Source organism: Mrakia frigida (assembly GCF_051309035.1).
Source record: "Mrakia frigida strain ATCC 22029 unplaced genomic scaffold BDY24scaffold_23, whole genome shotgun sequence".
NCBI classification, from domain to species: Eukaryota; Fungi; Basidiomycota; class Tremellomycetes; order Cystofilobasidiales; family Mrakiaceae; genus Mrakia; species Mrakia frigida.
The window spans coordinates 152,273-175,617 of record NW_027481258.1 but is presented as its reverse complement, the minus strand read 5'-3'; the positions used below and the strand labels follow the sequence as shown (position 1 = coordinate 175,617).

The window sequence follows — 23,345 nt, the reverse complement described above, 5'->3', positions numbered from 1 at the left end:
CCCTTCTCGGTCCTCAGGCCCAGGCGGAGGAGTTCGAGGATTCTGGGGGTCAACGGCCTTGGAAGGTTGAGCTTGAGCTTGAACAAAAAATGTTCCGAGTAGTCGACGACGACGGCGGTGAGATGGCTCCCATTTGTGCGTCGTTGTGTCTGTGAAACTCGAAGAAAACGCGGGAGCAAAGTCGAGAGAGCAATCAACGAACCTCAGCCCACTCATCCTCTCTCTCGTCTCTCCTTCCTTCGATCCTCTCCCAAGCTCAGGATGATCACAGGGCAGAATCATCCTCGTCGCGTCTCGGTTTCGAACTCAACCGAAGATCAGCAGAACAGACAGCTCGTTCGCTGCCGGTGGTCGTGTGCTCGCTCTCGCGTCCGGCTGTTCTCTCTCCTCTCGTCGGCCCCGCTCTCTTCCTCGTTATCTGCCTCCTCTCGAGGACAGGAAGGGAATGCAAGGCTTCTCCGCCGAAGATGAGAGAGAAGTAAAACTACTCATCGATCTTCAAGCTCACTACACGATATCGTCATCCTCTGCTCGACGTCTCGACACGCTCACTTCCCTCTGACCTTCGCAGGGACGACAGCAGCAGCACACAACCTCCCAGCTTCGACAGCTTTGGCTTCCTGCTCTCATCCAAACCAAACGGCTCAATCACGAAGAACAGAACGTGTCGCGTCGAAGACTCACCTCACTCTCCTCCTCAATCCCAACCTCCTCCTCCCACTCTCGTCTCTGCTCCCTGTTCAAGTCGGGATGAAGTTGATCCATTGCTCTAGTTTCCATCATCACCGAATCCAACCCAAGCCGGGTCGAGTCAGCGATGATGAGAAGAGAGGAAAGGAAGGTCGAGCGACTCACCCGTTGAAAGTCTTCCTCCTCTTGACCCACTCGGCTCGTTCTTTCGTCCAGATGGCATCAGCAGCTTTGAGATCCTCGGGAGAGATGGGTTGAGCTCCTGCTCGAAGGGGTTCGAGATGGGAGAGGTGAGTAGCGTTCTGCGAGAGAGGGTCGAGGCCGAAAGTCAGGGCGACGACGCGACTCGAAGGAGAAAGGAAGGGCAAAGGAGAGAAGAAAGGACTGACGGTCTTGTTCAACTCCTCAATCTCGATTTCGAGGTCGTCGGTGGTGGGAGTCGACTTCAAGGCGTTGACCTCTGGAACGAAAGAAGTCGAGAAGGAAGAACGCGTCGAGGTCAGCACGTCTCATTCCTCCCTGAAGAAAGTGAGACTAGACCGCAGACTCACCAGTCTGAAGCTTGGAAGCTCGCTTCTTGGCTTCCTCGAGAGGTTCGACGAGAGCTTGGAGTTCAGCGTCGAGATCGGCGAGGGAAGATTCGGCGGAGTCTCCTGCTGCTTCCTGTTCGATGCAGGAAGGAGGACAAGAGGGAGAGAGAAGCTCAGCTCAGGAGACGAGGAGGACTTCACAGCAGAGATAGTACTTACCTGGGGATAGACGAAGACGGTTTGCTTGCCTAGGAAAGAGAGGGCGACGAAGAAGAAGAGCGAGTGAGTTGCTGAATGCGAGCCGATTCGAGAGAAGAGGAAAGGAACCGACCATAATCCTTCTTGGTGAGAAGTCCCTTATCAGAGAGACTGAGAAGAGCCTTCTGAGCAGCAGCTTTGGAGACGGCTTGTTTGAGGTTTGCCGAGATGTCGGCTGGAGGAGGAGGAGGGAAGAAGAGGTGGTCAGACGAGGAGTGGAGGGAGGAGGTGCTGGAGGGAAGTTGAGGACAAACTGGAAGCATAGGGTCGATTGACCTGGGTACGAGAGAGAGAGCAGTACGAGAGAGGAGTCTCAGAAAATTAGCTCGAAGAGAAAAGAGTAGATCTACGAGCCTTCTTGAGGTACTTGAGAACCATCTGACGAAAGAGGGGAGGAGGAGGAGGAGGAAGTGTGAGTCGCCACCTCTCCTTCCTTCCTTCACCTCTTACCCCTCCCCAAACCACTCACATCCTCAGCTGTAGAGGTCCAAACCAGCAGAGAGCTCCAAGATCAGCAACGAGCTCTTTATTCTCGGAGGAAACAGTCGAAGGGCGCCGAGGAAGGAGAGGTGGCGAGAGGAGAAGCAGGCACGACCTTCGTCTCCTTTGGCTGAAACGACCTTATCCTTGTCCTTCGCTTTGGGAGCCATGTCGGTTGATGCTGCTGAGTGAGAGGGTAGGAATAGATAGAAGAGGGTTTGGGTGTTCAAAGGAGAAGAAGATGAGCTGAGTGGGAAGGGAAGGAAGGGAGGAGAAGATGGTCGTCGAGGGGAGGGAGGAAGGTGAGCTTGAAAGTTGATCTTTCGCTCGTTTGACCCCTACTCCCACCATCCCTTCTTCAAGTTCGGTCGAAAAACGTCTCTATACCCCTTCTCCATCGTCCAATACCCGTCGTCGAAGTCTTCTCATATTCAAAAAGTTCCTTGAACGGCGGTGAGCTCGTCCATATGGCGAGCCGACCTCCTCCTTCCCTTCGACCTTCCTTCAACGTTGGAGCTCGCTTGATGGAACGAGAAGTTCGTAGGATCTCGTGTCTCGTTCACAGTTGGGCTCTGTTTACTTACATTTTGATCCATCGGTCCTTACAGGTCATCAGTCTTCTCGACGACGACGAACTCGGCGAGCGAAAGTCAGCTTCAACCGCTCGACGCTCTCGACCCTCCCTTCCCGTTCAAGGTCGACGAGTGAGCTCGCTTTCCATCCCTTGTGGTCTCTCCTCTCAGAACCGATCTGACTGGTGTACCCTTTTTTTTTACCTACAGGTTTCGATCTCATCAGACGACGAAGTCATCCCCCTCGACGGCCCTCCTCCCGCGAAGAAGGGACGTTTCATCTCCAGCTTCGTCCCAGTCGTTCCATCTCAAGGACGACCAATTCTACGAGCTCAGAGACCTACTGTTCTTGTGAGTCGTCTCTCTACTTCTCACTCCCCAAACGGGGCGATAGCTGACCTCGTCGTCTCGATTTTCAGCACTCCGCTCCTCACCTTCCAGTTCTACGGAATCACGTCCCTGGACACGTCGATGCCAAGGTACTTCGGCCTGGAGACACTGCTGATGTAAGTTACACCTCCTTTTCCCTCGTCGCTTCGGAAAGAAGGAGGAGGAAAGGCTCGTTCTTGTCGAAAGCTCACGCGTCTCTTCGTTTCTCTTCTCCCAACCGCCTCTAGTTCGCTCTCGCTGTTGACAAGCCGTCACATTCGAATCCGAGAGCCGTTCCGGCCGCTTCAATAGTCCCTCAGCCTCGTCGAATCGTCATCGATCTAATGGACATCGACTCGGACGACAACTCTTCCGTTTCTGATCTGCGACGCGTCCAGGTTTCCTCCTCTTCCTCGGATTCTAGAGGACCTACTCGATCTCAGGTTCGTCCCGAGAGTGGGCTGAGCTTTTAATTTTCACATCTCGTTGACGTCTACGTCCCTCCTCCCTTCTGGGCAACATCAGCCTCAATACCAGCCCAACGCCGTCGCAGGTCCCTCTCGACTCCCATCTCCTCCTCCTCTCCTCCCTCCGCAACAACCCTCTCGACGAATCAGGCCACCTTTCGACCCACTCGAAACTCTTCAGACGGAGCTCATTCTCGTCAGTGCCCTTTCTTCCCTCCCTTCCTCTTCTAAACTCGTTCCCTGATCCCTTCCTCTCCTCTCTCCCCCTTTCGTTCTTCTCTCCCTCAGTCCAACTTCCCCTCCTTCCCCTCCTCCCAAATCACCGAAGTCCTCTCCCTCTCTTGGTCCTTCCATCCCTCCTCCTCCTCCCTCGCTCTCTCCTCCCTCACTCCCTTCGCTCAAAACGCCGTCACCCGTTCCGTTCTGCGCTCGTTCCTTCGACACAACATGACGAGGTACGACGAGCAGTTGGAGGAGATGAATAGGGAGGTGGGGAAGAGGTGGCCCGGTGGTGGAAGGGAATTGGAAGCAGCGGAGGGTTGGAGACGAAGAGAATACGCGAAGTTGAGGAGGCAGGCGAATCGAGAGGCGGATGGGTTGATGAGGGAGTTTGAGAGAGGGTTGGGTGATAGTGTGGATGTCGGTGTGAGGAGAGATGAGGTCTGGATCAACGAGGATTTGGTGGACGAGCACGAGGAGGAGGAGGAGTGGGACAGAGAGGAGTGGAGGGATTAAGCGACGTCTTGATCTTTTGCGGTGGGGAGGCTCGATTTAGGACGATGTGGGTAAGGTAGGGATAATTGTATGCTACTTAACGATCTAATGGTTTCGCCTCTTCTTAGATCGGATCTTGGAGAGCTACGAGAGCGGGAAAGGGGAAGGAAGAGAGAGGAGAAAAGTCGAGCTACCCGTCGTTCGAGCACTCGCTTCGGATCGTTCTCTCGCTCTCTTTCTGTTTCGAGCAGCTCGAGACGCGTAGCAGCACCGTTGCAACATCTAGGAGCGAATGCGTCTTGCTTCGGAAGGGTCGCAAAGGGAAGACATCCTCAGCCACAGGACGGAGACGCGACGCGTCGACCCCTCCTCCCTTCCTCTCATCTTCTTCGTCCTCCTCCTCTCTTCTTCGACCTCTTTCCCAGCTCTTTCCACGACGAGACCAACAGTATCGGGGGCGGGAGCAAAGAGTCGTATAAAGGACACAGTGTGTTGAGAGAGAGGGAAGGGATTCGATTCGATTCGAGAAACGGAGAAGGTAAACAACGACGCGAGAAAAGGAGAGAAGGTAGGTGGGGAGAAGAGAAGTGAAAAGACTGGGAGAACGTTATAAAAAGGAAGAGAAAGATGATAAAAGAACCAAGAAAGGGACGCAAGAAAAAGAGAGAAATCAAGAAAAAAAAAGGGAGAGGGATGGAGGAGAGAGAAAGCGAGAAAGACAAGAGGGAGAGGGAGAGAGCAAGAAACAGATAGAGAAACCCGGCGGCGTTTGTTTTGAGAAAGTTGGAGAAAAGAGGTACGAGAGCTTGGTTTTGAGGCGAGACTGAGAGAACAGCAAGACGGGAGAGAGGGGAAGAGGTCAGCGACGTGAACGAGGAAGGCCGAAGGAGAAGCGAGAGAGAAAGAAGAGCGACTCACCAACGAACGAAAGATAAACAACAAGAATCCAACAAAGAAAAAACTACCGAGAACCTAAAGGCAACGAACCCTCCCTCCTCCTCCAGCAAACCCACGAACGCAACCACCACACCCCGATTTTTTTCCATCCTTCGCACTCCTCACACGACCTCGCTCGGGAATATCACTTCAGATCGGTTTTGGTCGTTGCAGCAATCTAGTACTGTCCCTGCTGTCCTCCGTCTGAGCGAAAACGGAAACGAGGAAAACGAGAGTCAGCGTTCGTCTTCGTCGGTCGAACTTCGAAAAGAAAAGAAGACTCGACACTCACAACCTCCCTGTCCTCCACCCTGCTGCTGCTGTCCGTATCCTCCCTGTCCACCCTGCTGGTAACCAGAGTCTGCGAAAACGAAAACGAAAAAAAAGGAAAGAGTCAGCGTCGACGTTCGAGGAAGAAAGGGACGAAGTCGAAACCCAGAGCTTCGGCGCGTGTTGTTGTGGAGTCGAGTCCCTCGTTCTGGTACTGCTGCTTACCCCCGTAGCTGCGATCTCCGTATCCGCTGCTGCTGCCTCCGTAGCCTAATTTAAACGAGAACAGGAAAGAAAAGAGCCGCGCCAGACACCCTCGAGGGAGGATGTCAGTTCACCCGAGTACGGAAGGAGAGGTTTCGCTCGCAAAGTCTAGAGGAAGAGGGTCGAGGAAGACTAGAACGTACCTCCTCCTCCGTATCCTAATGAAAGGGTAACGAACGAGGAAGGGAGAGGGAGGGAGGAGTCAGGACCGGTGTTCTAGCTCGCAAAGTTTAAGCCACGACTGAAAGAAGAGAAAGGGAAGAGAACGCACCTCCTCCTCCGTATCCTGCGATACGAAAGGATTGTGAATAGAGTTTACACCGAGTCGAAGATTGAGGTTGGAGCCAGAGATACGATGGGGGCCGCGTCGAGGGAGGGAGAGACGAGAGGGAAGAGAAAGAGAAGGGAGAGGACACGTCAGACCACCCCGTCGAAAAAAGACGGGAGCAGAACTACTACGAAAGCAGAAGTGGAAGTAACAGTTCGCTCGCTCTACGCTCGCAAATGTACTAGGACTTCGCTCGCATTTCGCTCGCTTGAGAAGGGGAAGGAAGAGAAGAAGACGAAGAAGAGACGAGACACGTACCTCCTCCTCCGTAACCTCCCTGTCCTCCTCCGTTGTATCCTCCTCCCTGCTGTCCTCCGTATCCTCCTCCGTCTTTGAGAAAGGAAGAAGGAAGGGAAAGGAAGAAGAGAGTCAGTCCGAGTGCGTCGTTTCTCGAAGGTGGGAAAACTGAGACGCAAGAAACTCAGACGCAAGAAACTCACAACCTCCCTGTCCTCCTCCGTATCCTCCTCCTCCTCCTCCTCCACCGAATCCTCCGGCTCCTCCAGCGGGCTTGGAGTTGGCCATGTTGACCTAAGAGGGAGAGAAGGGAAGGGCAACGAACGAAGGTCAGCGAACGAGCGTGAGCGTGAAAACTCGTCGTTTCAATTCGAGGAACAGAACTTACTCGGATCCTTCGTCCATCGAGATCCTGGTCGTTGAGTCCAGTGATGGCGGCGTCAGCCTCGGGCTGGGCTCCGTAGGTCTGTGGGTGAACGAGGAAACGAATGAACGAAGAGAAGAGGAAGAGTGTGAGCCTTGATCTTTCTCGAACGGGACCCAGACGAGGCGTCTCCCTCGTTTCTTTCACTCAAACGATCGATTCGAAAGAACGAGAGAGAGAGAGCGAAACGAGCGAGGACGACGAGCGTCCGGGTCGAAGGGAAGGGAGAGGAGAGGAGGAGAAAGTAGAACGAACGACGAAACCGAAACCTCGGGACCTTCCAGTCTCTCGGTCCTTCATGACGATACACTGTTGTTTTGAGACGAGAGCGAGAGCGAACCAGAATTTGCGTTTGTGACGAGACGGGGGAGGGTTTGGGGATGAACATGCGATGGGATAAAGGAGAAGGGAAAGCGATCAGGACGAAGTCAAGGAGAACCCGCAGGCAAGAGGGAGGTTGGGGAGGGCGTGGTTGTTGTTGTGATTTGGCGAGTTGGGGAGTGGATTTGTTGAACGTCCTCGAGTCGAACTCCATGCAGCCGAGAAGGAGCGAGGGAGCGAGAGGGAGAAGGGGAGGTAGGTAAAGGGAAAGAGCGGAGGCAAATGCGGCTTCAAAGAGAAGAGCACGAGACGGACTTCGATCCCTAAACGAGTTTGGTAGAGGAGGGAGAGGTAAAGGAAGGGATGGGGAGGGAAGGGAAAGAAAGGGGTCACGGACGTCGAGGACCTGTCCGTAGTTGGAGAAAGCCTGGTAATAGAGAGAAAGAGAGAAGGAGGAGAGAGGTCAGCCCAACGAATGAAGGTTCTTGTCGACGGATGAGGAAGGAAGGACGAGAGCAGTCATGAGATGCGAAAAACGAGAACGAACCTGCATGAGGATGTCATCGGTGGTGTTCCAAGACAAGTTTCCTACGAGAGGGTGAAGAAGATGATAGCGGTAGAGATGAGGAGGTGGATGGATGGATAAGAGTTGATGGGGTAGAAGAGAGAGGGAAGGCGAAGGAAGGACCAGGAACGATGGGAGGGTTGGGTTGGGGAAGGAAACAAGAGAGAACGAGCCCGTCAGTAAACGTCTCGTATCGAACCGAGTTGGTGCATCAAGAGCAGGAACAAGAGCTCTCGGAAGGAACTCGAGCTGTCAAGCTGTCGAGCAAGAGAGAGAGAGGGCTGAGGGAAATCGTTTGAAGACCAAACAGCCATCCCCCTCCTCTCCTTCCTTCCTTCCTTCCCTCCTCCCCTCCTCCCTCCTTGAAAGCATCCAACCAGCTCTCCATCTCCCACTACCACCGATATGAAGATTGAAGGATTTTACTAACCGACGTAGACCTTAGCAGACATGATGTGTAGAGAAAAAAGGGAAGGGAAAGGGGAAGGGAAGGGGAAAGTGGTTGGGAGGAGAAGAGGAGGAAATCGAGAATCTTTCGAAGACTCTTTGGGAACGGGGGCAAAACTGGTTGTTGCTGATCTCCCCCAAACCACCATGGAAGAACGATCTCAGATTTTCCGCATACGTATCGCCGAAACCAAAGATTTCTCAAAACGACACCTGCGAAAAAATGCGACGAAGGTGGGCTCTCGGACTCGAGACGACCTCCTTCCTCAGCCCTCCCCTCGCTGCTTCTCTCCTTCTCTTAAACACCCCCTCCCTCCCCACCCACACCATCTCCTTCCCTTGTTGATTAGTGCGTCGTTGGAGTTCACCATACCTCGTTGACCTCTGAAAAGTCGAGACAACGGAGCGTCTTGACCGATGAAGGCGCGCGTTCAGCCCTCCTCGAGGCAACCTCATCCTCCCACTCCTGCTTTCCCTTCCAACCTTCAAGCTGCTCATAAAGCTCAGCCTACATTTTCAACGAAACAGACACGGTCGAGAAATCACTGGAAATTCCAACGCCTAGGCCTATTTGGATCGACCATGTCGAGCGACGCGCCTCTTTCCTTCGTGCCAGCTCCTCGCCATCTCCTCTCGTTCGATGGCCAGGAAAATCGTTCGAAAATCTCTAGATCATACTTCTCTGACGATGGGTCAATGGGAAAAGATGGGGACGCGATGGAGGAGGAAGAGGGGAACGTCGCGTCTGTCTCCTGTTGTACGCGTCCTCGCTTTTCGGACTCTCAGCCGTCCCCTTGATGAGCGACCTTTCTCCAGTCATTCTCCCCGACTCGAAGGTACTCTCTGATCTTTCGGCATGGCTTCTAGAGAGCCAAGTCCCTCGCGACTTCTCCCCAGCGACGATCTGAGTTGTTCGACGACGCACGCGTTCTTCCTCCCTCTTCCCCTTCTCGTTTCTGGATCAACAAACGCTAATCATTTTTTCTTTAGCTCACACGATGAGCTTCTACTCTTTCGATCCCTTCCTTCTCTCCTTCCGGCTCCTTACACAAACATCATAATCTAATCTCCAAGTCAAAACCCTTCGTCCTCGTCCCGAGAGGTTCAAGATCCCGTTCTGAGAGTCGGAAGGGAAAAGGAAAGAAAAAAAAAGAAGAAGATGATGATGATCAGCATCAGGAGTGCGTCCCACAGTCGGACTCCAAAAGAAAGAAGAAAGAGAAACTCACGTTCAGCCGTTCAACAACGCGTCTCGGATCATGTCGCCTCGGCGAAGGCGCAATCCCTCCTGAACCTGAGCGAGCCGATTGTTCAGAGTCTCGAGGTTCAGGTAGGTCTCGGGAGGGAGAGCGTCCAAGAGTGTGTAGAACTCGGTTCCTGGGGTGGAGGGGAGGGGCAGAGAGGGAAGGAGCAAAGCAAAAGAGTCAGCGTCGACTCGACTCGATCTGAGTTGTCTCCCGCTCGTCCAAGAAGAGAGATGTGAGGACAAAGAGACTCACGAAGATCGAGGCCCTCTGGGAGATGAGACATGTCGAAGGGGTTGAGGGGAACTTGACCTGGTAGCGGTTCCGACAGACCCTGGAGGACGAACGAGAAGGAAAGGAAGAGCAAGAGCGTCGACGAAGACGAACGAGGAATTCCGTTCAGCTCGCTTCTTGGAAGCTTCAACGAGCCCGAGAGACACGCCACTCACCTCTTCAAACTCAACTTCTTGAACTGTGTTTTCTGTTTGTGGCAGGCGGGCAGAGGAAAGGGCGAAGGGAGTCAGCAACGCGTCCCTCGAAGGGATTTGAACAGGGAGGCGAGGAGGACGTACCAGAAGCAGAGGACGAAGGCGTTTCGAGAGGAACGGTCGAGGTTTGGAGCGAGGGAGGAGAATAGAACGTGAACGTAGTATCGAGGGAAGGGACAACGACGGTTTTAGGACGAGACTCGACGGTGGAGGAGGAGTCGACTTCGACGACGTGAGATGACTCCGTTGGGGAGGAGAGATGGGCAGCAGTGGGAGGAGCTGAAGTTGAAGCGACTCCGGAGGGATACTCGGGGGAGTTGAGGGTCTGGGTAGATGGTTTGATGGTAGAGGCACTGTCTCTTTTCCAATCCTTCCCCTTCCACCTCTTCTTCTCCTTCTTCTCCTTCTTAAGCCTCTCCTTTTCCTCCTCGTCCTCCTTCGACCAATCCCCATCGCACTTCGGAGTCCTGACCTCTCCTGCATGCCAACCTCCTCCCTTCTTAGCCAACCATCTGACGATCTCGATAGAGGCATGCTCTCCTCGGTGTCGTTGCTCGAGAAACTCCAGCAGCTCCCACGGCTTCTTCCTCGCGACGTCCTTGCACGAGATCCCTTTCGCTCTCGGGAGAGGACCGTCGCAGGAAAGGCAGTGATCGGAATGGAATCCAGCAGGATTGGAGAGGAAGGCGATCTTCATCTCCTTCGTGATCTCTTTGGCCTTCTTTTTAGAGGGTGGAGGTTGGTGTTGGAGTCGAGCGAGGGAGGAAGAGAGGAAGGTGGGAAGGTCGTCGACTTGACCCTCCTCAGGAGGAACGGAGGAGGTTCTGATTCTTTTTTGAGCAGGAGGAGAGGAAGGATCGTCGTCCTGAAGAGGTCTTTTGGAGGAGGGAGAGGGAGAAAGACGTTGGGTTTCGTTGAGAGAGGAGGTCATCGTCGTTTGGAGGGAAAAGAAGAGAGAGCATGAAGAGCTCTCGTCCCTCCCGACTTCCATCTCCACTTTTCGTTTCAACCATGTCTATTACTCCTACTTCCTACTCGATATCGCCTCTCGCTTATACCAAAATCATCGTTCACGCCGCCAAAGTGAGTGGACCAAAGAACCCGAGTGCTTCTCTTCTTGCCGCTGTCACGACGTCGAGCTCACCTCCCTCCTCCTCCTTCCCTCCCCTCTTCGCTCCTTCACTAGTACCCTTCTTCTCTCGTCAACGGAGTCTTGATCGGATCTCAATCCGGCTCTACCGTCTCGGTCGTAGATGCGATCCCTCTTCTCCATCACTGGACTTCGCTCTCGCCTTCGATGGAGATCGGACTAGAGCTCGTCAGTCCTCCCTTCCTCCCTTTTCTCATCTCCACCCTCTACACACTCCCTCCTCTATACCTCTCACACTCCGAATTTCTACCAGCTCCTCCTCTCAAACCTCTTCCTTTCCTCCGTTCTTAAGAAACCCTCCTCCCAACTGACCGACTTCCTTCACATCTCCTTCCTTCCCTCCCTTCACGCTCACCCCCCTCTCACTCAGGCTGAGTTCCACGCCTCCTCCCAATCCCTCCTCATCGTCGGTTACTACCAAGGAAACGAGAAACTCGACGATACAGCCTTCTCGATAACTGGAACCAAGGTCGCAGACAAGATCAAGAGTCGATTCCCTGGAGCGTTCGCCGTCACCGTGAGTTTGAGCTCACCATCTCCCTTTCTGTCCCTCTCTTCCTCACGTTCAACCAAAGCTGAAACCTCCTTCGTTTCGCTTTCGCTCATCAGATCAACAACGAACTCCTAGCAACTTCTTCCAACGCGCTTATCGTTCGTCCTTCCTTCTTTCCCATGCCTTTCTTCCTTCCACACCCGTCGTCTCTCTCCTTCTCACGCGTCTCCCTCCCTCCCTGCCTTCTTCCTCTCTCCTTCCTTCCAACCCACCCCGCAGCCCCACCTCTCCCCTACCCCCTCCAAATGGACCCCCTTCTCGTCCTCTACCTCGTTCTCGTTGACGGACCCTTCGAGCCCGACGAGGGCGCTCACGCTCGTGAAAAACAACTCCAACAACGGCGTGCTCGTCAAGTTTGGCGATTTCGATGATCATTTGGAGGATGTGTGAGTGCAGAGAGTTCGTTTATCTCGGTATAGGAGGGTGGAGGAGGGGAGGCGGTTGGGAAGGGAAGGGAGAGAGAGAGAGAGAGACGAGACCGACGAGAGCTGACTTGCGTTGATTTCACCGGGTTTGGGTTGGGTCTGGTGCAGGTCGATCGACTGGTTGAACAACAGAGGGGTTGTTGTCTAAGACGGAGCAGGAGTGGGAGAGAGGGCGATGCTAATGAGCTTTACGAAACGAAGAACAGACGAGACGAGACGAGACGAGACGAGACGAGAAGAGGGCTGAACGAAAGACGAGACGGCCAGTTTGGTCGTTCTCCTTCATGAGCCTCTCCCTGGATCTAAAGGTGTCTCCGATGTTTCATACAGACTCCCCTGTGCGCCATTACTTCCGATCGCTCGTGCATTCTCGTCTGATAGAGTCTTTCGGGAAAGAAACAGAGAAGGAAAGAAGGACGCGTCGACGAGAAGGTCGAACGCGTTGTCGAAGCCCAGTTTTGGCTCATTGCCCTCCAACCTCTCTCTCCCTCCTTGCATGCTTGTTTCATGAGCGGCTTTCGGAGAGAGTTCCAAATCCTCAAGGGGAAAAAAAAAACTTCCAACCGAAACCCACCTCGGCCATCGGACCCGCCGACGGCTGCTTCCATTACCCTTCAAGTCAGAGCTCAAATCGTCCGTTTCTTTTTCCCTTCCAACACCCACCCCTTTCTCTTCCTCTTTCTCTTTCTTCCGCATGTTCCTCTCGCAACGGTTCTCCCGCACGCGAGCTCTAATCTCGATGCTCTCCTCGTGGGTTCGACCTTCCTCTCGAGTCGCCTCTATCATCCTCTGTCCTGGACCTTCCGCTGAAGAGGCCAAGACGGTGAGGGTCAAGAGGACGGGTGGACCAGAGGAAGGGGAGGAGGTTGGGGTGCATAAGGTGAGTGAAAAGAAGGGGGTGGGTTGGAAGAGCGGGAGGGAGGAGGGAGGAAAGAAGAGAGAGAGAGAGAAGGAAAGGAGAAGGGAAACAAAGTGAGCTCGAAGCTGACCCTTTTTTTTGGCTTTGCTGGACGGACGACGAGAATTCTAGTGGATTCTCGACAGTTGTTCTTCGTTGAGAGGAGTGTTTAGACCTAGTTGGTGGCTCTGGGTGAGTTCATTCGTCGTTTTTTTTTCGTTCGAGCTGGAGGGGAAGGAGGGAAGGAAGGAGCCAAACGAACGAGCTGATCATCCTTTTTGCTTTCGCTACCCAGAACGGACATCTCCAAACGCTCTACACCCAAATCGGCAACTTTGAAAGCGTCGATCGGATCATCTACGATAGGACCTTGCTCCGACTTCCGGACGGGGGAACCATCGGTGAGCTCACTCACTTTTCCTTCCTCTCGTAGCTTCGACTGAACTCAACCCTTGGTTTCTTACTGACCTCAACCGAATGACTCTTTCCCTTCTTCTCAAGGCCTCGACTTTGTAGTCCCTTCATTCGAACCCAAACCTACGACTCCCATCCTCGTTACCCTGCACGGTCTGACGGGCGGGTCGCACGAGAGCTACGTTCGGAACGTCGTGTCGCATGCGACGAGAGCGAAGGGAGACGGGGATGGCTTGGGGATGAGAGGGGTTGTGGTTAACTTTAGAGGGTGTGAGTACGGGGGGGGAGATGGCTCAGTGAAGGTGGTGGTCACGAAGAAGGGAGGGAGGGAGGGCGGTCGAAGGAGGAGGGAGGGAAGGAGAAAGAGAGGTGTCGAACGCGTCTCGCTGACTCCTCTTTCTTTCTTTTCTCTTCGTCTCTTCTCAAACGCAGGTGCCGGCGTCCCCCTGACGTCCGACCAGCTCTACTCTGCCGGTCACACCGAAGACATCCGTTCCGCTCTCCTCTACATCTCCGAAACCTACCCGGACGCGCCTCTCTTCGGATGCGGTTTCTCCCTCGGAGCTTCCGTGCTCGCTCGCTTCATCGGAGAGGAAGGAGACCACTGTGTCTTGAGAGCTGGAGTCGTCGTTGGAACACCTTGGGATTGCGTGGGGATGTGTGAGAGGTTCGTAGCGATGCCTGCCTTATCCCTCGTTTCTCTTCGTCGAACTCCAAACTGACCTCGACTTCCCTCCTCTTTTTTTTTTAAGACTCGAATCAACCTGGCTTCTTCGAATGTACTCCCGAGCTATGGGAACCAACATCCTCCGAGTCTGGAACTCGCACGCCAACTCGCCTGCCGCGCATCTCGCCCAACCCGACTCGAGAGCGTTCAAGAACGTCGAGGCGATCAACAAGATGAGGAACCCTTTGCTCAGGGAGACGGACGAGGTCATCGTTTGTACCATTGGAGGTTGCGCTCCGGATTTCCCGTTCCCTTCTGCGGAGGCTTACTACGCTGTGAGTTTTTTGCGCGTTAATAAGGTTGCTCTCGTCTGAGCTTCGGGCTCTCTTCTTTCGAAAACTCGAAACTGAAATCTCAGCTCACTGATGACGCCTCTTCCTTTCCCTTCTTGCTATATTTTCAAAAAGTGGGCGAGTCCCCAGCAGAAGCTCCTCGACATCAGGATGTGAGTTTACCTATCAACGCGTCCTCCTTTCTCTTTCGACGCGTCCTCCCCTCCGCTCGAACTGAACCTCTTCCCCTTCCCCCCGCAGTCCCACTCTCTGCATCAACGCCTTCGACGACCCCATCATCGGAGGACCTCTCCTCCCCATCTCCACCTTCCTCCAATCCTCCTACGCCGTCCTCGCCATCGTCGGAATCGGAGGTTCGTTTCGTTTCGTTCCTCTCCCCTCCTCCTCCTGACTCCTTCCCCTTTACCGTTCTCTCCTCACAGGTCATCTCGGTCACTTCATGGGAGGCTTCCCGTTCTTCTCTCCTCCGAAACGATGGCTCCACACGCCCATCGGCGAGTTCTTCACAGCAGCGGAGAAGGAGCTGGTGGATACCGAGACGCTTCCTGGCGGGGTGAAGAGGGAGGTGAGGAGGGTGGAGGGGAAGGTTGGGTATGAAGTGGTGAGGGAGGAGGAGCAGGAGAAGGGACCGTTCACTTGGGTGAAGAAGGGGAGGATGGCGGTGAAGATGGAGTGAGAGGGAGGGAGAGTAAAGAACGACGCGTCGAGAGGGCAAGCACGGAGGTGGGAGACGGTATCTTTTGTTTTAGATGGACTTTTATAGATTCTCGAATGGACTGGTTTCGCGTTTGATTAGGCTGAGTGAAAAAAAAAAAAGCAAGGAACGAAAGAAAGAACATGATCGCTGCGTGAAGAGCTCTCTCTCACCTCTTCTCCCTCTCAGTCCCTCCAAACCACCACCTCCTTCCCCTTCTCTCTCTCCGCCGCGAATGGCTCGCTCGACTCAATCGAAGCTGATGGACGCCTGGGGACCTCTATCGAAAACCAAACCCAAGCCTTTGAGCTCTACGGCTCCCTCGAGCAGGAGACGAACGCGGGAGGACGAGGATGAGGATGAGCTCGATCTGGAGGAGGAGGAGGAACGTCTGGTTTTGAGTGATGGAGAGGAGCAGCCTCGTTTGGAGAGGGAAACAGGTGAGTTTGAGAGTGTACTGATGCTGTTTCATGAGGAGTTGAGTTGGGCTTGGAAGGAAGAGTAGCTCAAGGAGGGAGGGTAAGGGAGGAGGAGGAAGGGACGAAGCTCAACAGTTCAAGCTTGTTGCTCTGGCGGACTCTAGCCGCTGTACTCTCTATGTTTCACGGGCGAGTAACTGAACTACACGTCTTCACAATGCTACCAAAACCAGTTCGTCTTTCACCCCGACCCCGACGACGTCTACCTCCCTCCAACGACGATTCAGACTCAGACGACGACAACCTCTCTTCTTCCCCTCCTCCCTCCTCCTCTTCTCCGAGGAAGAAGCTCATCCCTCGCTCCCAACACGTCAAGAACAACCCTCACTACCACAACGACGACGAAGACGAGATAGTAGTCAGCTCAGGAGAAGAGGAACGTCCTATCAAGGCTCACACTCATACTCAGGCGAGGAAGGAGTGGGAGGGAGAAGGCAAGGTCGGGCGAGAGGACGACATCTCCATGGTTATCCGCTCGGGCGACGAGGAGGGGGATGAAGGAGAAGAGGAGGGCGAGGAAGACAACTTTGTCGTTGAAGACGAGGAAGAAGAAGAGTCCTCGACGACCAAGAAACGTCGTCCCTCCTCCTCCCAACCCGTCGCGTCCTCCTCTCGACTCCCTCCCTCCTCATCCACCAAACCCAAACCCAACCCACCCACTTCCTCCACCAAACGATCTCGGGAGGAACGCACACCCTCTCCTTCCTCTTCCACCGACGACCCTCTCCGCCTCTCCTCCAACGACGATCCTCTCGAATCCCCCGCTCCCAAACGCCCTCACTCCTACTCTCGCAAGAAGAGAAAGTCCGTCAGTCCAAGGAAACCTCCTCCCACTCGTCGTTCACTCCCACCTTCCTTCGAGTCGCCATCCCCACCACCTCCTTCCAAACGCTCAGCACCCTCCTCCTCTTCGACGAAGTCCAAAGCGGCGAAACCCAACCCTCCTCCTCCTTCGACCTCGAAACGATCAGCACATCCCGCCGCCTCCCTTTCGTCCGGTTCGGAAAGTGACCTTCCAGACTTCGATGAGGCTATCAGGAGTGCGACTTCAGCAGGAGCCAAGGCTGCTGCGAAGAGGAAGGAGAAGGGGAAGGGGAGAGCGGTCGACGTCGAGGAATCTCCTCCTCCTCCTCCTCCGTCGACGAGAAGGACGAGGACGAGGACGAGGGACCGACCCTCGGAGAGCACTTTGCCTGATTCGGAGGACGAAGACGTCGAGGAAGACTTGGACGAGTTGATCGTGGAGTCGCCCAAGGGAAGGACGTTGAGGAGGAAGGGGGCCGTCATTGCTGAGGAGAGCGATCTGGAGGAGGTCGCGTCGTCGTCGAACTCGAGAGGGAGGAAGCGGAGGGAGGAGGAGTCTACACCGGTCAAGAGGAAGAGAAAGCCGAAGGTCGTTGAGTTTTCGGAGGACGAGGAGGAAGAGAGTGGGAGTGGGAGTGGGAGTGGGAGTGGAGAGGAGAGCTCGGACGCGCCGAGACCGAGCAAGAAGAGGATCCTTCGTCGACAGCGATTCGATTCCGAGGAAGAGGACGACGAGGAGGATCTGGATGATGCTGATGGAAATGCTGGTGAGCCCATGAGCTTGTTTTTTTTTTGTTTCTCTCGATATCCTTGCGTTGAACTCCTTCTGACTTCGGCGCGTTCCTCTGATCTCCCTCTTCTTCTTCCTCTCAGTCGCTCTCACCGGATCTCGACTTCGATCGAACCCTACTCAGTCCTCTGGTTCGAAGGTGAAACAGACCGCTCTGCAGAAGCTGAGGCAGTCTCGTGAGTAGGGCTCTCTTCCTCTCTGGACTTCCAACGCTCGAGCTCGAGGCTGACCTTTTGGTTCGTCGTGTCCAGGGAGCCGCAAGAGCGGAAGCTCGCCTACCATTCACGTCATCGACGATACCGAGGAGGATTCGGAGAACGAAGTCGTCGAGGAGGATCCTTGGGACGAGGACGAGGACGACGCTGGGGAGGGAGGAGACGCGTCGGACGATGATTCTTCACACGACTCCTTCCTTGCTTCGGACGACGACGAGCTTGTCGAGCTTCCTGGTCAGTGGTCTTTCTACTGCCCATCTCGCTTTGTTCCTGCTGACCTTTCTACGCTCTGTCTCCTCTCTCCAGCTGAGTTCCAAACTGTTCAACCGAGAGAGCAACATTTCTCCGTTGTCGTCAGCTACCACGTTAGTAGAACTTTCCCTTCCCTTCACTCTCTTTCTCGTTCTGACATCTCGCTTCTTCTCTACCTCTCAGATCTACCTCATCGTCAACGGCCCGGTCTGGATTCGGGAGGCTGGGAGAACCCCTTACTTTCAGCTCGCTCTCGACAGGATCCGTCGTCACATCCGAGACCTCATGAATCAGAAGGTTCGATCCTCCGTATGGCCGACTCACTTCGTTCGCAGTCTCGAGACGTATCCGCACTGGGACTCGGAGCACATGGAGGACCTTCCGCCTTGCGACGCGTGTCGGATCACCAATCGAGTCGCTACTAGATTGGTTACTCTCGACGGGATGCCTTACGATCCGGAAACTTTTGAGGTGAGTGCTCATATTGAAGAAGGGATCGGAGAAGGAAGTGGGTGTTGGGGGAGAAGGAGAGTCAGCTGCGTCGACGAGACTTCAGTCGCACGACGCAACTCCCTCAACGCCCTCGACCTTATCCATGCTCTCAGAACTGGTCGAGCTGACGTCTCTCTGATCATCTCGTTCCTTCAGACTCTCGTCGACGACAGTAGTGACGAGGACGACCGAAGGAAGAAGAACGACGAGGGAGAAGATCGAACCTTTGTGAGTCGCTTTCGCTTCCCTACCTTTTCGACTCCCGAACTGACCCCTTTCCGATTTTACTCTGTCTCCGTAGAACTGTGGAAAGTACTGTGCAGCCAAGGCTCATCTGTACCATCGCATGGCTCATTGGGGTGAGGCGCTTCTCTCCTCGTCCGACGCGTCGCCCTCTTCCTTTGCCTGACTCGAACTCCCCTTTTTTCCCTTTTTTTCTTCTTCTTACAGAGTACGACCTTCACGAGTTCCTCAAGCATCACATCGACAGACTCGAGGACGAATCCGAGGACGAGGAGGAGGAGGAGACCGATCAACCTGAATCCTCATCTCGACGTTTCGTGCCCTTCGAAGCTCTGGCCGACCCTCACCGTCCTTCGAAGTCGAACGGAAACGGGATTCTCGACTACTTCGACAGGAAGGGATTCATGGCTGAGGTAAGTCCTTTCTTCTTACTTTTTTTCCTCTTGCGTCTTTTCGACTGGACTGACCCTTGTTCGTCGCCTCCTTTTTTTTGGTTTCTCAGGAGTATCAGAAGTACCTCGACCTCGAAGACGCTCAGGCCGATATGTACAAGAGAGGAGAGGAGGACGATTAGGTTCTTACGTAGACGACAATCTTTTCTCGATCTCTTTTCCTTTTCGAAGTCGAGTCGGAAAGAAAGAAGGAACATCATCAAAGTCGTGTCGAAGAAGGGAAGGAGGCAAAAGCGTCATCAACAGCGCGACGAGAATTAAGTAGGTAAGAAGGGTACGTAGAAGAGAGAAAAAGGGAGAAGGGGTCGTTAAGGTAAAACAAGGTTAGAGATGAAGAAGCTAGACTCAGAGGTCGAAAGCTCGATTGTGCCAGTCTCCCGACTTCGACGCGTCCTTCTTCGCCACGTCCTCCTTCTTCCAGGTGTCGGCGGCGATGGAGACGGGAGGATTCTCGTCGGGGAGGATGGACTTCTCTCGGTCGGTGACGATCTTATCAAGAACGAGGAGAGTCAGTAGGTTGCGAGAGGAAGAGAAAGAAAGAGAGGAGACGGGGACTGACAGCAAACTTGGAGTCTCGTTCAGCAGCCTTCGACTCGACCTTCCTCTTGTTGGCCTCAGCGTCCTCCTTCTTCTTCTGGAAGAGCTCTTTGAGGACTTGAGTTCGGGTGAGTTCTGGAAAACGACGAAAGGGAGGAAAGTCGTTAACCGCTGGAGAAACGAGAAGAAAACGAGACGACGCACCATCGCTGTCCTTCGCCTCGTCCATCCTGTTCCTGACTCCAACGAGCTGCTGATCAATGTATCCGAGGGAGGTTCGAACGGACTGCTCGACGGCCTTTCCGATCGCTTTCTTGATCAATCCGCTGGCGGTGGAAGAGAAGAGCTGTAGAAAGAGAAGCGTGAGCGAATCGTCTTCTCGGACTTAATCGTAGAAAGTTGAGCCCACCTTGTATAGCCAGTCCTTCTTGGTTCCTCGAATGGCGATCTTGAGCGTCCCGACTTTGGCGTGAACGCTCTTGACCTCGAAGACCGAGTCGGTTCGACCGGACGTGGCGAGAAGAACGACTGCGACGGAGAGCCCTTCTCCTGCCATCAAGACGTCTGCGAGTCCACTGTCCTGGATCTAGTGAAAGAGAGGGCAACGGAGGAAAGAGGGAAGAAGAAGTCAGGGTCGTCGAGACAAATGAAAAAGAGCGACACGAGCTGAGACGCACCTTAGGGAATCCAGTCTTCTTCTTCAAGAAGAACCCCACGTCTCGAAGGTCCGCCTGGACTTGACTGAAGTGGAGATGGATCTGGTGGGAGGACTTGTCGGCTGGAAGAGAAAGGATGATATCAGCGAACGGGGACGAGCTCGTTCGGAACGACGAGAGGGACGCACCGATGGTCTTGTAAGGGGAGAATCTGAACTTGTTCTCCGCTTCGAATTCGATGATGTTTGGGAAGAGGTTCGAGCCTTCGAGGACGAGGTTTTCGATGACCTGGAGAAAGAGGAGTGGAGAAAGAGGAGTCGACGCGTCAGATCTCCTTCTTCTCTCGAACTGGAGCGGAGAGGAAACGAGAAGCTCACGAGATCCAAGGGCTTATCGCTGTACTCGATTCGAGGGATAGGGACGTAGCCGACGTGCTCGATGATGGAGGGAAGGAACTGAGATCTCAGGTCGTTCCAGAGTTGAGGCTGCGAATCAAAAAAGAAGGAAGCGGAGATGGACGGACGCTGTGAGACCGAGGCTCGATCAAGGAGGGAAAGATAAGAAGGTGAAGGGACTAACCTTGAACTCGAGAGTACCCTTGTCGTTGAAGAGAAGATCCTTGGTGAGTCGTTGGAAGTCGTTCGAGAGCGTTTGGTTGAGAGGGTCGTTCGCGACGTCCTTGAAGTAAGCTGAGATCTCATCGAAAAGAGCGTCCTTCTGAGATCGGTACTGTTGAGGAGCAAGAGGAGGGAGTCAGATTGACAATTTGAGGTTCGGAGGGAGGAGAAAGAGGAAGAAAAAGAACGCTCACCTTCTGATCGAAGAAATCATGACCTTGCTCTCGAAGAACTCGTCCCTCGTCCGTGCAGTCGTCGTCGAGGATGTATCCAGGTTCGAGAAGGCACTGCATAGATTCGAAGAGGAAATCAAGTCAGTTTCAGCTCAGAAGGAACGAAGAAGAACCCAACTCGCCTTCCTGACGAACTCGTCGAGCTGACTGAAATAGTTCCTCAAGAGCTCGTCCTCCTTAGCTGCGGCGTAGATATTGTCGACGGCTCGAAGGATCCCATCGATTCCATGTCCGTTGGCAGATCGAGCGAGGATCGTCTGAAGTTGGTCCCAAGATCGTTGGAAGGCGGGGTCGGAGGACTGACTGGCGGTGTGAGATGACGCGGCGGAAGCGAGGGCGGAGGTGTGACCTTTGTAGGTGGAGAAGAGGTCGAGGAAGGTGTTCATCGCCTGAAGGTTAAATTAGGACGGTGTTGGTCAGCGAATCGAGAGAAGGAGAGGGAGGGAGAAAGAGAGCGACGCGTCCTCACCTCGTCGTAGTCTCCGTGCTTCTGAACCTCGACGACGACCTTCTTGAGTCTCCCTAGAGTTCGAAATAAGAGGAACAGTTGTCAAAGACGGAATAAAGAAGAAGAGTAGATGGAAAAGGAAGTCGAACGAACAGATGAACTGATCCCTCCTCTCCTGTGGGAACTGCTCGTCGAGCAGATGTTTCGCATGCTCCCTTTGAGCTCGGATTCGGTGCTGATTTTCCTCTCCAGGAGAGACTCGATCCCTAAAGTCGTTGAATCGTTCCTTGACAGTCCTCTTGGTGTCCTGCCAGATCCAATCCCAAAACGACAAAACAGTCGCGTCAGTTCGATTCTTTCGTCCTGCTTCCTCCCTCCCCGACCGACAACAAATCTAACTCACCTCATCATCAGCCCTCTCCCTCCCCTCCTCCAAAACCTCCCTCCCTTGCTCAGCTCTCTCCCTCCCAAACTCCTTCACTCCCTCCGTTCCTCGCTCCCCGTGAGCTCGTCCAGCTTGCTTCGCCTGATCGAACGCCTCTCCCTTGAGCTGCTCCTTCCCCTCGACGTACTGCTCTCGAGCGTCTCGAGCGGAAGAGTAGGCTTCTCCAGCGGTGGTTCGGTGGCCGCCGTTGGGATCGGTGTAGACGGTTCCAGAGGAAGCGGGAGCTTTGGGGTCGTGGACGACTTTTGATCAAGACAGAACGAGCGAAGAGGTCAGATTCGGACGAGAGGGAAATAAAGAAGATGAGAACGAACCTTTGTGACCTCCGACGTTGAGTTCGAGGTTGGGAGTAGAATCTCGTCCGTGCTGGAAAGACAGAAAGAACGAGGGGACCGAAGGAATCGATCAGCTCGGATAGACGCGTCTCCTCGACTGCAACTCGTCGTCGAACGAAAAAGACTCACCGTCTTACCTTCAGCTCCAATCCACCTTCCAGCCTCTCCCTCTCGATCCACGTTCCTAAGCTCTTCCTCTCCAGGTCGAGCCTTCTCAGCAGCCTTGACAGCGACGTTGGCGAAGATGTCTCGTCCTACCGTTCCGAGGCTGAGGAGTAGGGAGAAAGAGGAAGAAACGATCAGCCTGAGCACCATCGATACGGCTGGAGTAGAAAGAGAATTGAAACTCACTCGTTGAGAATCTTTCGAGCTTCAGCGTTGGTGAGGAAGAGCGTGAGGAGGGTTCGAAGGTGAGGAGCAGCAGACTTCGCGTCCGACTTGATGTCTCCCGGCGAGACTGGCACGGCGTCCTTGGAGAGAGGTTGGAGAGGGGTCTGAGCGAGGAAGGGCGAAAGACGAAAGGAGACCTTAGAATCAGTCTCTATAGATCGAAAACCAACGCGTCATGGCTTCAAAGAAGGAGGAGGAGGAGGCGTCGTCACGAAAGAAGGAAGAAAAGAGAAGAGGAGGAGGAGAGCGCACTCACCTCGTTCGTTCCTGCGATGAAATCCTGGATGATCTCGTCCCCGTTCCTCTGCTTGATCATCTCCCTGCACGTCTCCATCACGTCCCTCAAATCCTCGATGAGGATCTTTCCGTCCTCCGAGAGCTTTGCAGGGTCGACGAGGGAATGCTTCTCGAGGTAGACGAGGTAGGAGTCGAGTTGAGCATTGGATGGAAGGGAGCCAGCTTGGAGAGCTTTGACGGCCTAGAGGGACGGAGAAGAGAAAGTGGGATGGAGAAGAGTCAGTGAGGGAAGGAAGGAGAATGAGGCAGAGGGAGGGAGGTGGAAGAGAGACGGAAGAACTGACGCCGTAGAGTTTGAGCTTTCGAGCAATATCAGCGTCCTTGTTCTCCTTGACTGTAGGAGCGTTGACGGCTGTAGCTCCTGGGTGTTCTGAGATGTTTTGAGTTGCTTGAGCGAGAGACATGGGTGGAGAGAGAGAAGATGGTGGGTGTTGAGGAGGAAGGAAGGAAGAAAGGGCGACGAAGCAGAGAAACAAAGGGATCAAACAAGCGTTACGTCAAAAAGCCCCAACAGCTACGTAGCTGGGTAGAGATCCCAAGTGTGAACAGAATCGTTTCAGCTGATAGGAGTAGAAAGTAGAAAGGGCAGGGGGCGGTTTGTTTGAACAAAGAAGGGTCGAAGGAGGAGAATCAGGCTAGACGGCTTGTAGATTGGAGTGAACGTGTCGTGGTTTCGCAGGGTTGTCAGCAAGGGCTATCTTGAGGTTCTACTCGGAGTCTAAGTCGTATAAACCTGCAGGGAGGGAAGGAAAAGAGGGAAAGAGGACGAGTGACGTTCTTGAGCTCGACCGAATCATCTTGCCCTCTCCTCCCAGCTCTCCTCTCCTTCTTCGAAAAATCAAAGACATACTGTCAGCGTAAAGCAGTAGCTCTCTAGAGAGACTTTGAGGCAGCTCCCCGAA

The 23,345-nt window shown here is 54.0% G+C and overlaps 8 protein-coding genes across 8 annotated transcripts; 4 read left to right on the top strand and 4 right to left on the bottom strand.

Annotated features, from left to right (window-relative positions):
- Positions 1–471: 471 nt before the first annotated feature.
- HOP2 (Hop2p) lies at positions 472–2,243 on the bottom strand. Its single transcript, XM_076641240.1, has 9 exons — positions 2,074–2,243; positions 1,948–1,955; positions 1,833–1,856; positions 1,733–1,754; positions 1,552–1,653; positions 1,440–1,468; positions 1,242–1,353; positions 1,080–1,150; positions 472–992 (listed from the first exon to the last, which is right to left on the bottom strand). The coding sequence occupies exons 1-9, from the start codon at positions 2,126–2,128 to the stop codon at positions 852–854; spliced, it is 564 nt and encodes a 187-aa protein (XP_076494961.1). The 5' UTR covers positions 2,129–2,243; the 3' UTR covers positions 472–851.
- BDY24DRAFT_442832 (uncharacterized protein) lies at positions 2,244–4,310 on the top strand. The gene is made up of 7 exons (XM_076644716.1): positions 2,244–2,494; positions 2,567–2,662; positions 2,741–2,881; positions 2,950–3,036; positions 3,148–3,342; positions 3,425–3,562; positions 3,655–4,310. Exons 1-7 carry the CDS (start codon positions 2,426–2,428, stop codon positions 4,099–4,101), a joined length of 1,173 nt encoding a protein of 390 aa, XP_076494960.1. The 5' UTR covers positions 2,244–2,425; the 3' UTR covers positions 4,102–4,310.
- Positions 4,311–6,355: 2,045 nt separating this feature from the next.
- Positions 6,356–7,452, bottom strand: BDY24DRAFT_326600 (RNA recognition motif domain-containing protein; the record flags this gene model as incomplete). The annotated part of the gene is made up of 5 exons (XM_076637073.1): positions 6,356–6,409; positions 6,504–6,581; positions 6,795–6,848; positions 7,258–7,287; positions 7,408–7,452. Coding segments are annotated over 5 exons (261 nt in total), but the record flags the coding sequence as incomplete, so codon positions are not given.
- A 1,354-nt stretch (positions 7,453–8,806) lies between these two features.
- On the bottom strand, positions 8,807–10,581 carry BDY24DRAFT_394896 (uncharacterized protein). The gene is made up of 5 exons (XM_076641239.1): positions 9,689–10,581; positions 9,566–9,597; positions 9,372–9,450; positions 9,102–9,249; positions 8,807–8,989 (listed from the first exon to the last, which is right to left on the bottom strand). Exons 1-4 carry the CDS (start codon positions 10,533–10,535, stop codon positions 9,104–9,106), a joined length of 1,104 nt encoding a protein of 367 aa, XP_076494958.1. The 5' UTR covers positions 10,536–10,581; the 3' UTR covers positions 8,807–8,989; positions 9,102–9,103.
- Positions 10,582–11,935, top strand: BDY24DRAFT_394893 (ER membrane protein complex subunit 8/9 family protein). The gene is made up of 6 exons (XM_076641238.1): positions 10,582–10,687; positions 10,791–10,922; positions 11,125–11,271; positions 11,364–11,405; positions 11,527–11,693; positions 11,841–11,935. Exons 1-6 carry the CDS (start codon positions 10,616–10,618, stop codon positions 11,878–11,880), a joined length of 600 nt encoding a protein of 199 aa, XP_076494957.1. The 5' UTR covers positions 10,582–10,615; the 3' UTR covers positions 11,881–11,935.
- A 430-nt stretch (positions 11,936–12,365) lies between these two features.
- BDY24DRAFT_394889 (YheT family hydrolase) lies at positions 12,366–14,856 on the top strand. Its single transcript, XM_076641237.1, has 9 exons — positions 12,366–12,612; positions 12,763–12,822; positions 12,926–13,031; positions 13,132–13,314; positions 13,477–13,711; positions 13,797–14,046; positions 14,179–14,216; positions 14,305–14,417; positions 14,487–14,856. Exons 1-9 carry the CDS (start codon positions 12,427–12,429, stop codon positions 14,738–14,740), a joined length of 1,425 nt encoding a protein of 474 aa, XP_076494956.1. The 5' UTR covers positions 12,366–12,426; the 3' UTR covers positions 14,741–14,856.
- An 81-nt stretch (positions 14,857–14,937) lies between these two features.
- BDY24DRAFT_394880 (uncharacterized protein) lies at positions 14,938–18,693 on the top strand. Its single transcript, XM_076641236.1, has 10 exons — positions 14,938–15,198; positions 15,411–16,808; positions 16,915–17,007; positions 17,083–17,280; positions 17,353–17,411; positions 17,482–17,769; positions 17,947–18,018; positions 18,092–18,149; positions 18,241–18,446; positions 18,536–18,693. The coding sequence occupies exons 1-10, from the start codon at positions 14,994–14,996 to the stop codon at positions 18,605–18,607; spliced, it is 2,649 nt and encodes an 882-aa protein (XP_076494955.1). The 5' UTR covers positions 14,938–14,993; the 3' UTR covers positions 18,608–18,693.
- BDY24DRAFT_121689 (uncharacterized protein) lies at positions 18,531–23,013 on the bottom strand. Its single transcript, XM_076635943.1, has 18 exons — positions 22,728–23,013; positions 22,403–22,624; positions 22,108–22,250; positions 21,886–22,024; positions 21,736–21,787; positions 21,380–21,663; positions 21,130–21,283; positions 20,998–21,050; positions 20,651–20,917; positions 20,490–20,582; positions 20,258–20,407; positions 20,056–20,163; positions 19,867–19,966; positions 19,700–19,800; positions 19,432–19,608; positions 19,227–19,368; positions 19,045–19,157; positions 18,531–18,974 (listed from the first exon to the last, which is right to left on the bottom strand). The coding sequence occupies exons 1-18, from the start codon at positions 22,845–22,847 to the stop codon at positions 18,831–18,833; spliced, it is 2,562 nt and encodes an 853-aa protein (XP_076494954.1). The 5' UTR covers positions 22,848–23,013; the 3' UTR covers positions 18,531–18,830.
- Between the last annotated feature and the right edge of the window lie 332 nt (positions 23,014–23,345).

What these genes read in the sequence shown, in the direction of transcription:
- BDY24DRAFT_394889 (XM_076641237.1), top strand. Translation starts at nt 12,427, where the DNA reads ATGTTCCTCTCGCAACGGTTCTCCCGCACGCGAGCTCTAATCTCGATG. An exon ending in TGCGTGGGGATGTGTGAGAG is followed by an intron (nt 13,712 to 13,796) that starts GTTCGTAGCGAT and finishes TTTTTTTTTAAG; the next exon opens with ACTCGAATCAACCTGGCTTC. An exon ending in CTGCGGAGGCTTACTACGCT is followed by an intron (nt 14,047 to 14,178) that starts GTGAGTTTTTTG and finishes ATTTTCAAAAAG; the next exon opens with TGGGCGAGTCCCCAGCAGAA.
- BDY24DRAFT_121689 (XM_076635943.1), bottom strand. Translation starts at nt 22,847, where the DNA reads ATGTCTCTCGCTCAAGCAACTCAAAACATCTCAGAACACCCAGGAGCT. An exon ending in AGCACGGAGACTACGACGAG is followed by an intron (nt 20,918 to 20,997) that starts GTGAGGACGCGT and finishes TTTAACCTTCAG; the next exon opens with GCGATGAACACCTTCCTCGA. An exon ending in ATGATTTCTTCGATCAGAAG is followed by an intron (nt 20,408 to 20,489) that starts GTGAGCGTTCTT and finishes GCTCCTCAACAG; the next exon opens with TACCGATCTCAGAAGGACGC.
- BDY24DRAFT_394896 (XM_076641239.1), bottom strand. Translation starts at nt 10,535, where the DNA reads ATGACCTCCTCTCTCAACGAAACCCAACGTCTTTCTCCCTCTCCCTCC. An exon ending in GCCTTCGTCCTCTGCTTCTG is followed by an intron (nt 9,598 to 9,688) that starts GTACGTCCTCCT and finishes TGCCACAAACAG; the next exon opens with AAAACACAGTTCAAGAAGTT. An exon ending in CCCAGAGGGCCTCGATCTTC is followed by an intron (nt 9,250 to 9,371) that starts GTGAGTCTCTTT and finishes CCTCCACCCCAG; the next exon opens with GAACCGAGTTCTACACACTC.
- BDY24DRAFT_394880 (XM_076641236.1), top strand. Translation starts at nt 14,994, where the DNA reads ATGGCTCGCTCGACTCAATCGAAGCTGATGGACGCCTGGGGACCTCTA. An exon ending in CCGTTGTCGTCAGCTACCAC is followed by an intron (nt 17,412 to 17,481) that starts GTTAGTAGAACT and finishes TCTACCTCTCAG; the next exon opens with ATCTACCTCATCGTCAACGG. An exon ending in AGGGAGAAGATCGAACCTTT is followed by an intron (nt 18,019 to 18,091) that starts GTGAGTCGCTTT and finishes CTGTCTCCGTAG; the next exon opens with AACTGTGGAAAGTACTGTGC.
- BDY24DRAFT_394893 (XM_076641238.1), top strand. Translation starts at nt 10,616, where the DNA reads ATGTCTATTACTCCTACTTCCTACTCGATATCGCCTCTCGCTTATACC. An exon ending in TCATCGTTCACGCCGCCAAA is followed by an intron (nt 10,688 to 10,790) that starts GTGAGTGGACCA and finishes CTCCTTCACTAG; the next exon opens with TACCCTTCTTCTCTCGTCAA. An exon ending in CTTCTTCCAACGCGCTTATC is followed by an intron (nt 11,406 to 11,526) that starts GTTCGTCCTTCC and finishes CCCACCCCGCAG; the next exon opens with CCCCACCTCTCCCCTACCCC.
- BDY24DRAFT_442832 (XM_076644716.1), top strand. Translation starts at nt 2,426, where the DNA reads ATGGCGAGCCGACCTCCTCCTTCCCTTCGACCTTCCTTCAACGTTGGA. An exon ending in TTCCCGTTCAAGGTCGACGA is followed by an intron (nt 2,663 to 2,740) that starts GTGAGCTCGCTT and finishes TTTTACCTACAG; the next exon opens with GTTTCGATCTCATCAGACGA. An exon ending in CTCAGAGACCTACTGTTCTT is followed by an intron (nt 2,882 to 2,949) that starts GTGAGTCGTCTC and finishes CTCGATTTTCAG; the next exon opens with CACTCCGCTCCTCACCTTCC.
- HOP2 (XM_076641240.1), bottom strand. Translation starts at nt 2,128, where the DNA reads ATGGCTCCCAAAGCGAAGGACAAGGATAAGGTCGTTTCAGCCAAAGGA. An exon ending in CCGTCTTCGTCTATCCCCAG is followed by an intron (nt 1,354 to 1,439) that starts GTAAGTACTATC and finishes TGCATCGAACAG; the next exon opens with GAAGCAGCAGGAGACTCCGC. An exon ending in TTGAGGAGTTGAACAAGACC is followed by an intron (nt 993 to 1,079) that starts GTCAGTCCTTTC and finishes CCTCTCTCGCAG; the next exon opens with AACGCTACTCACCTCTCCCA.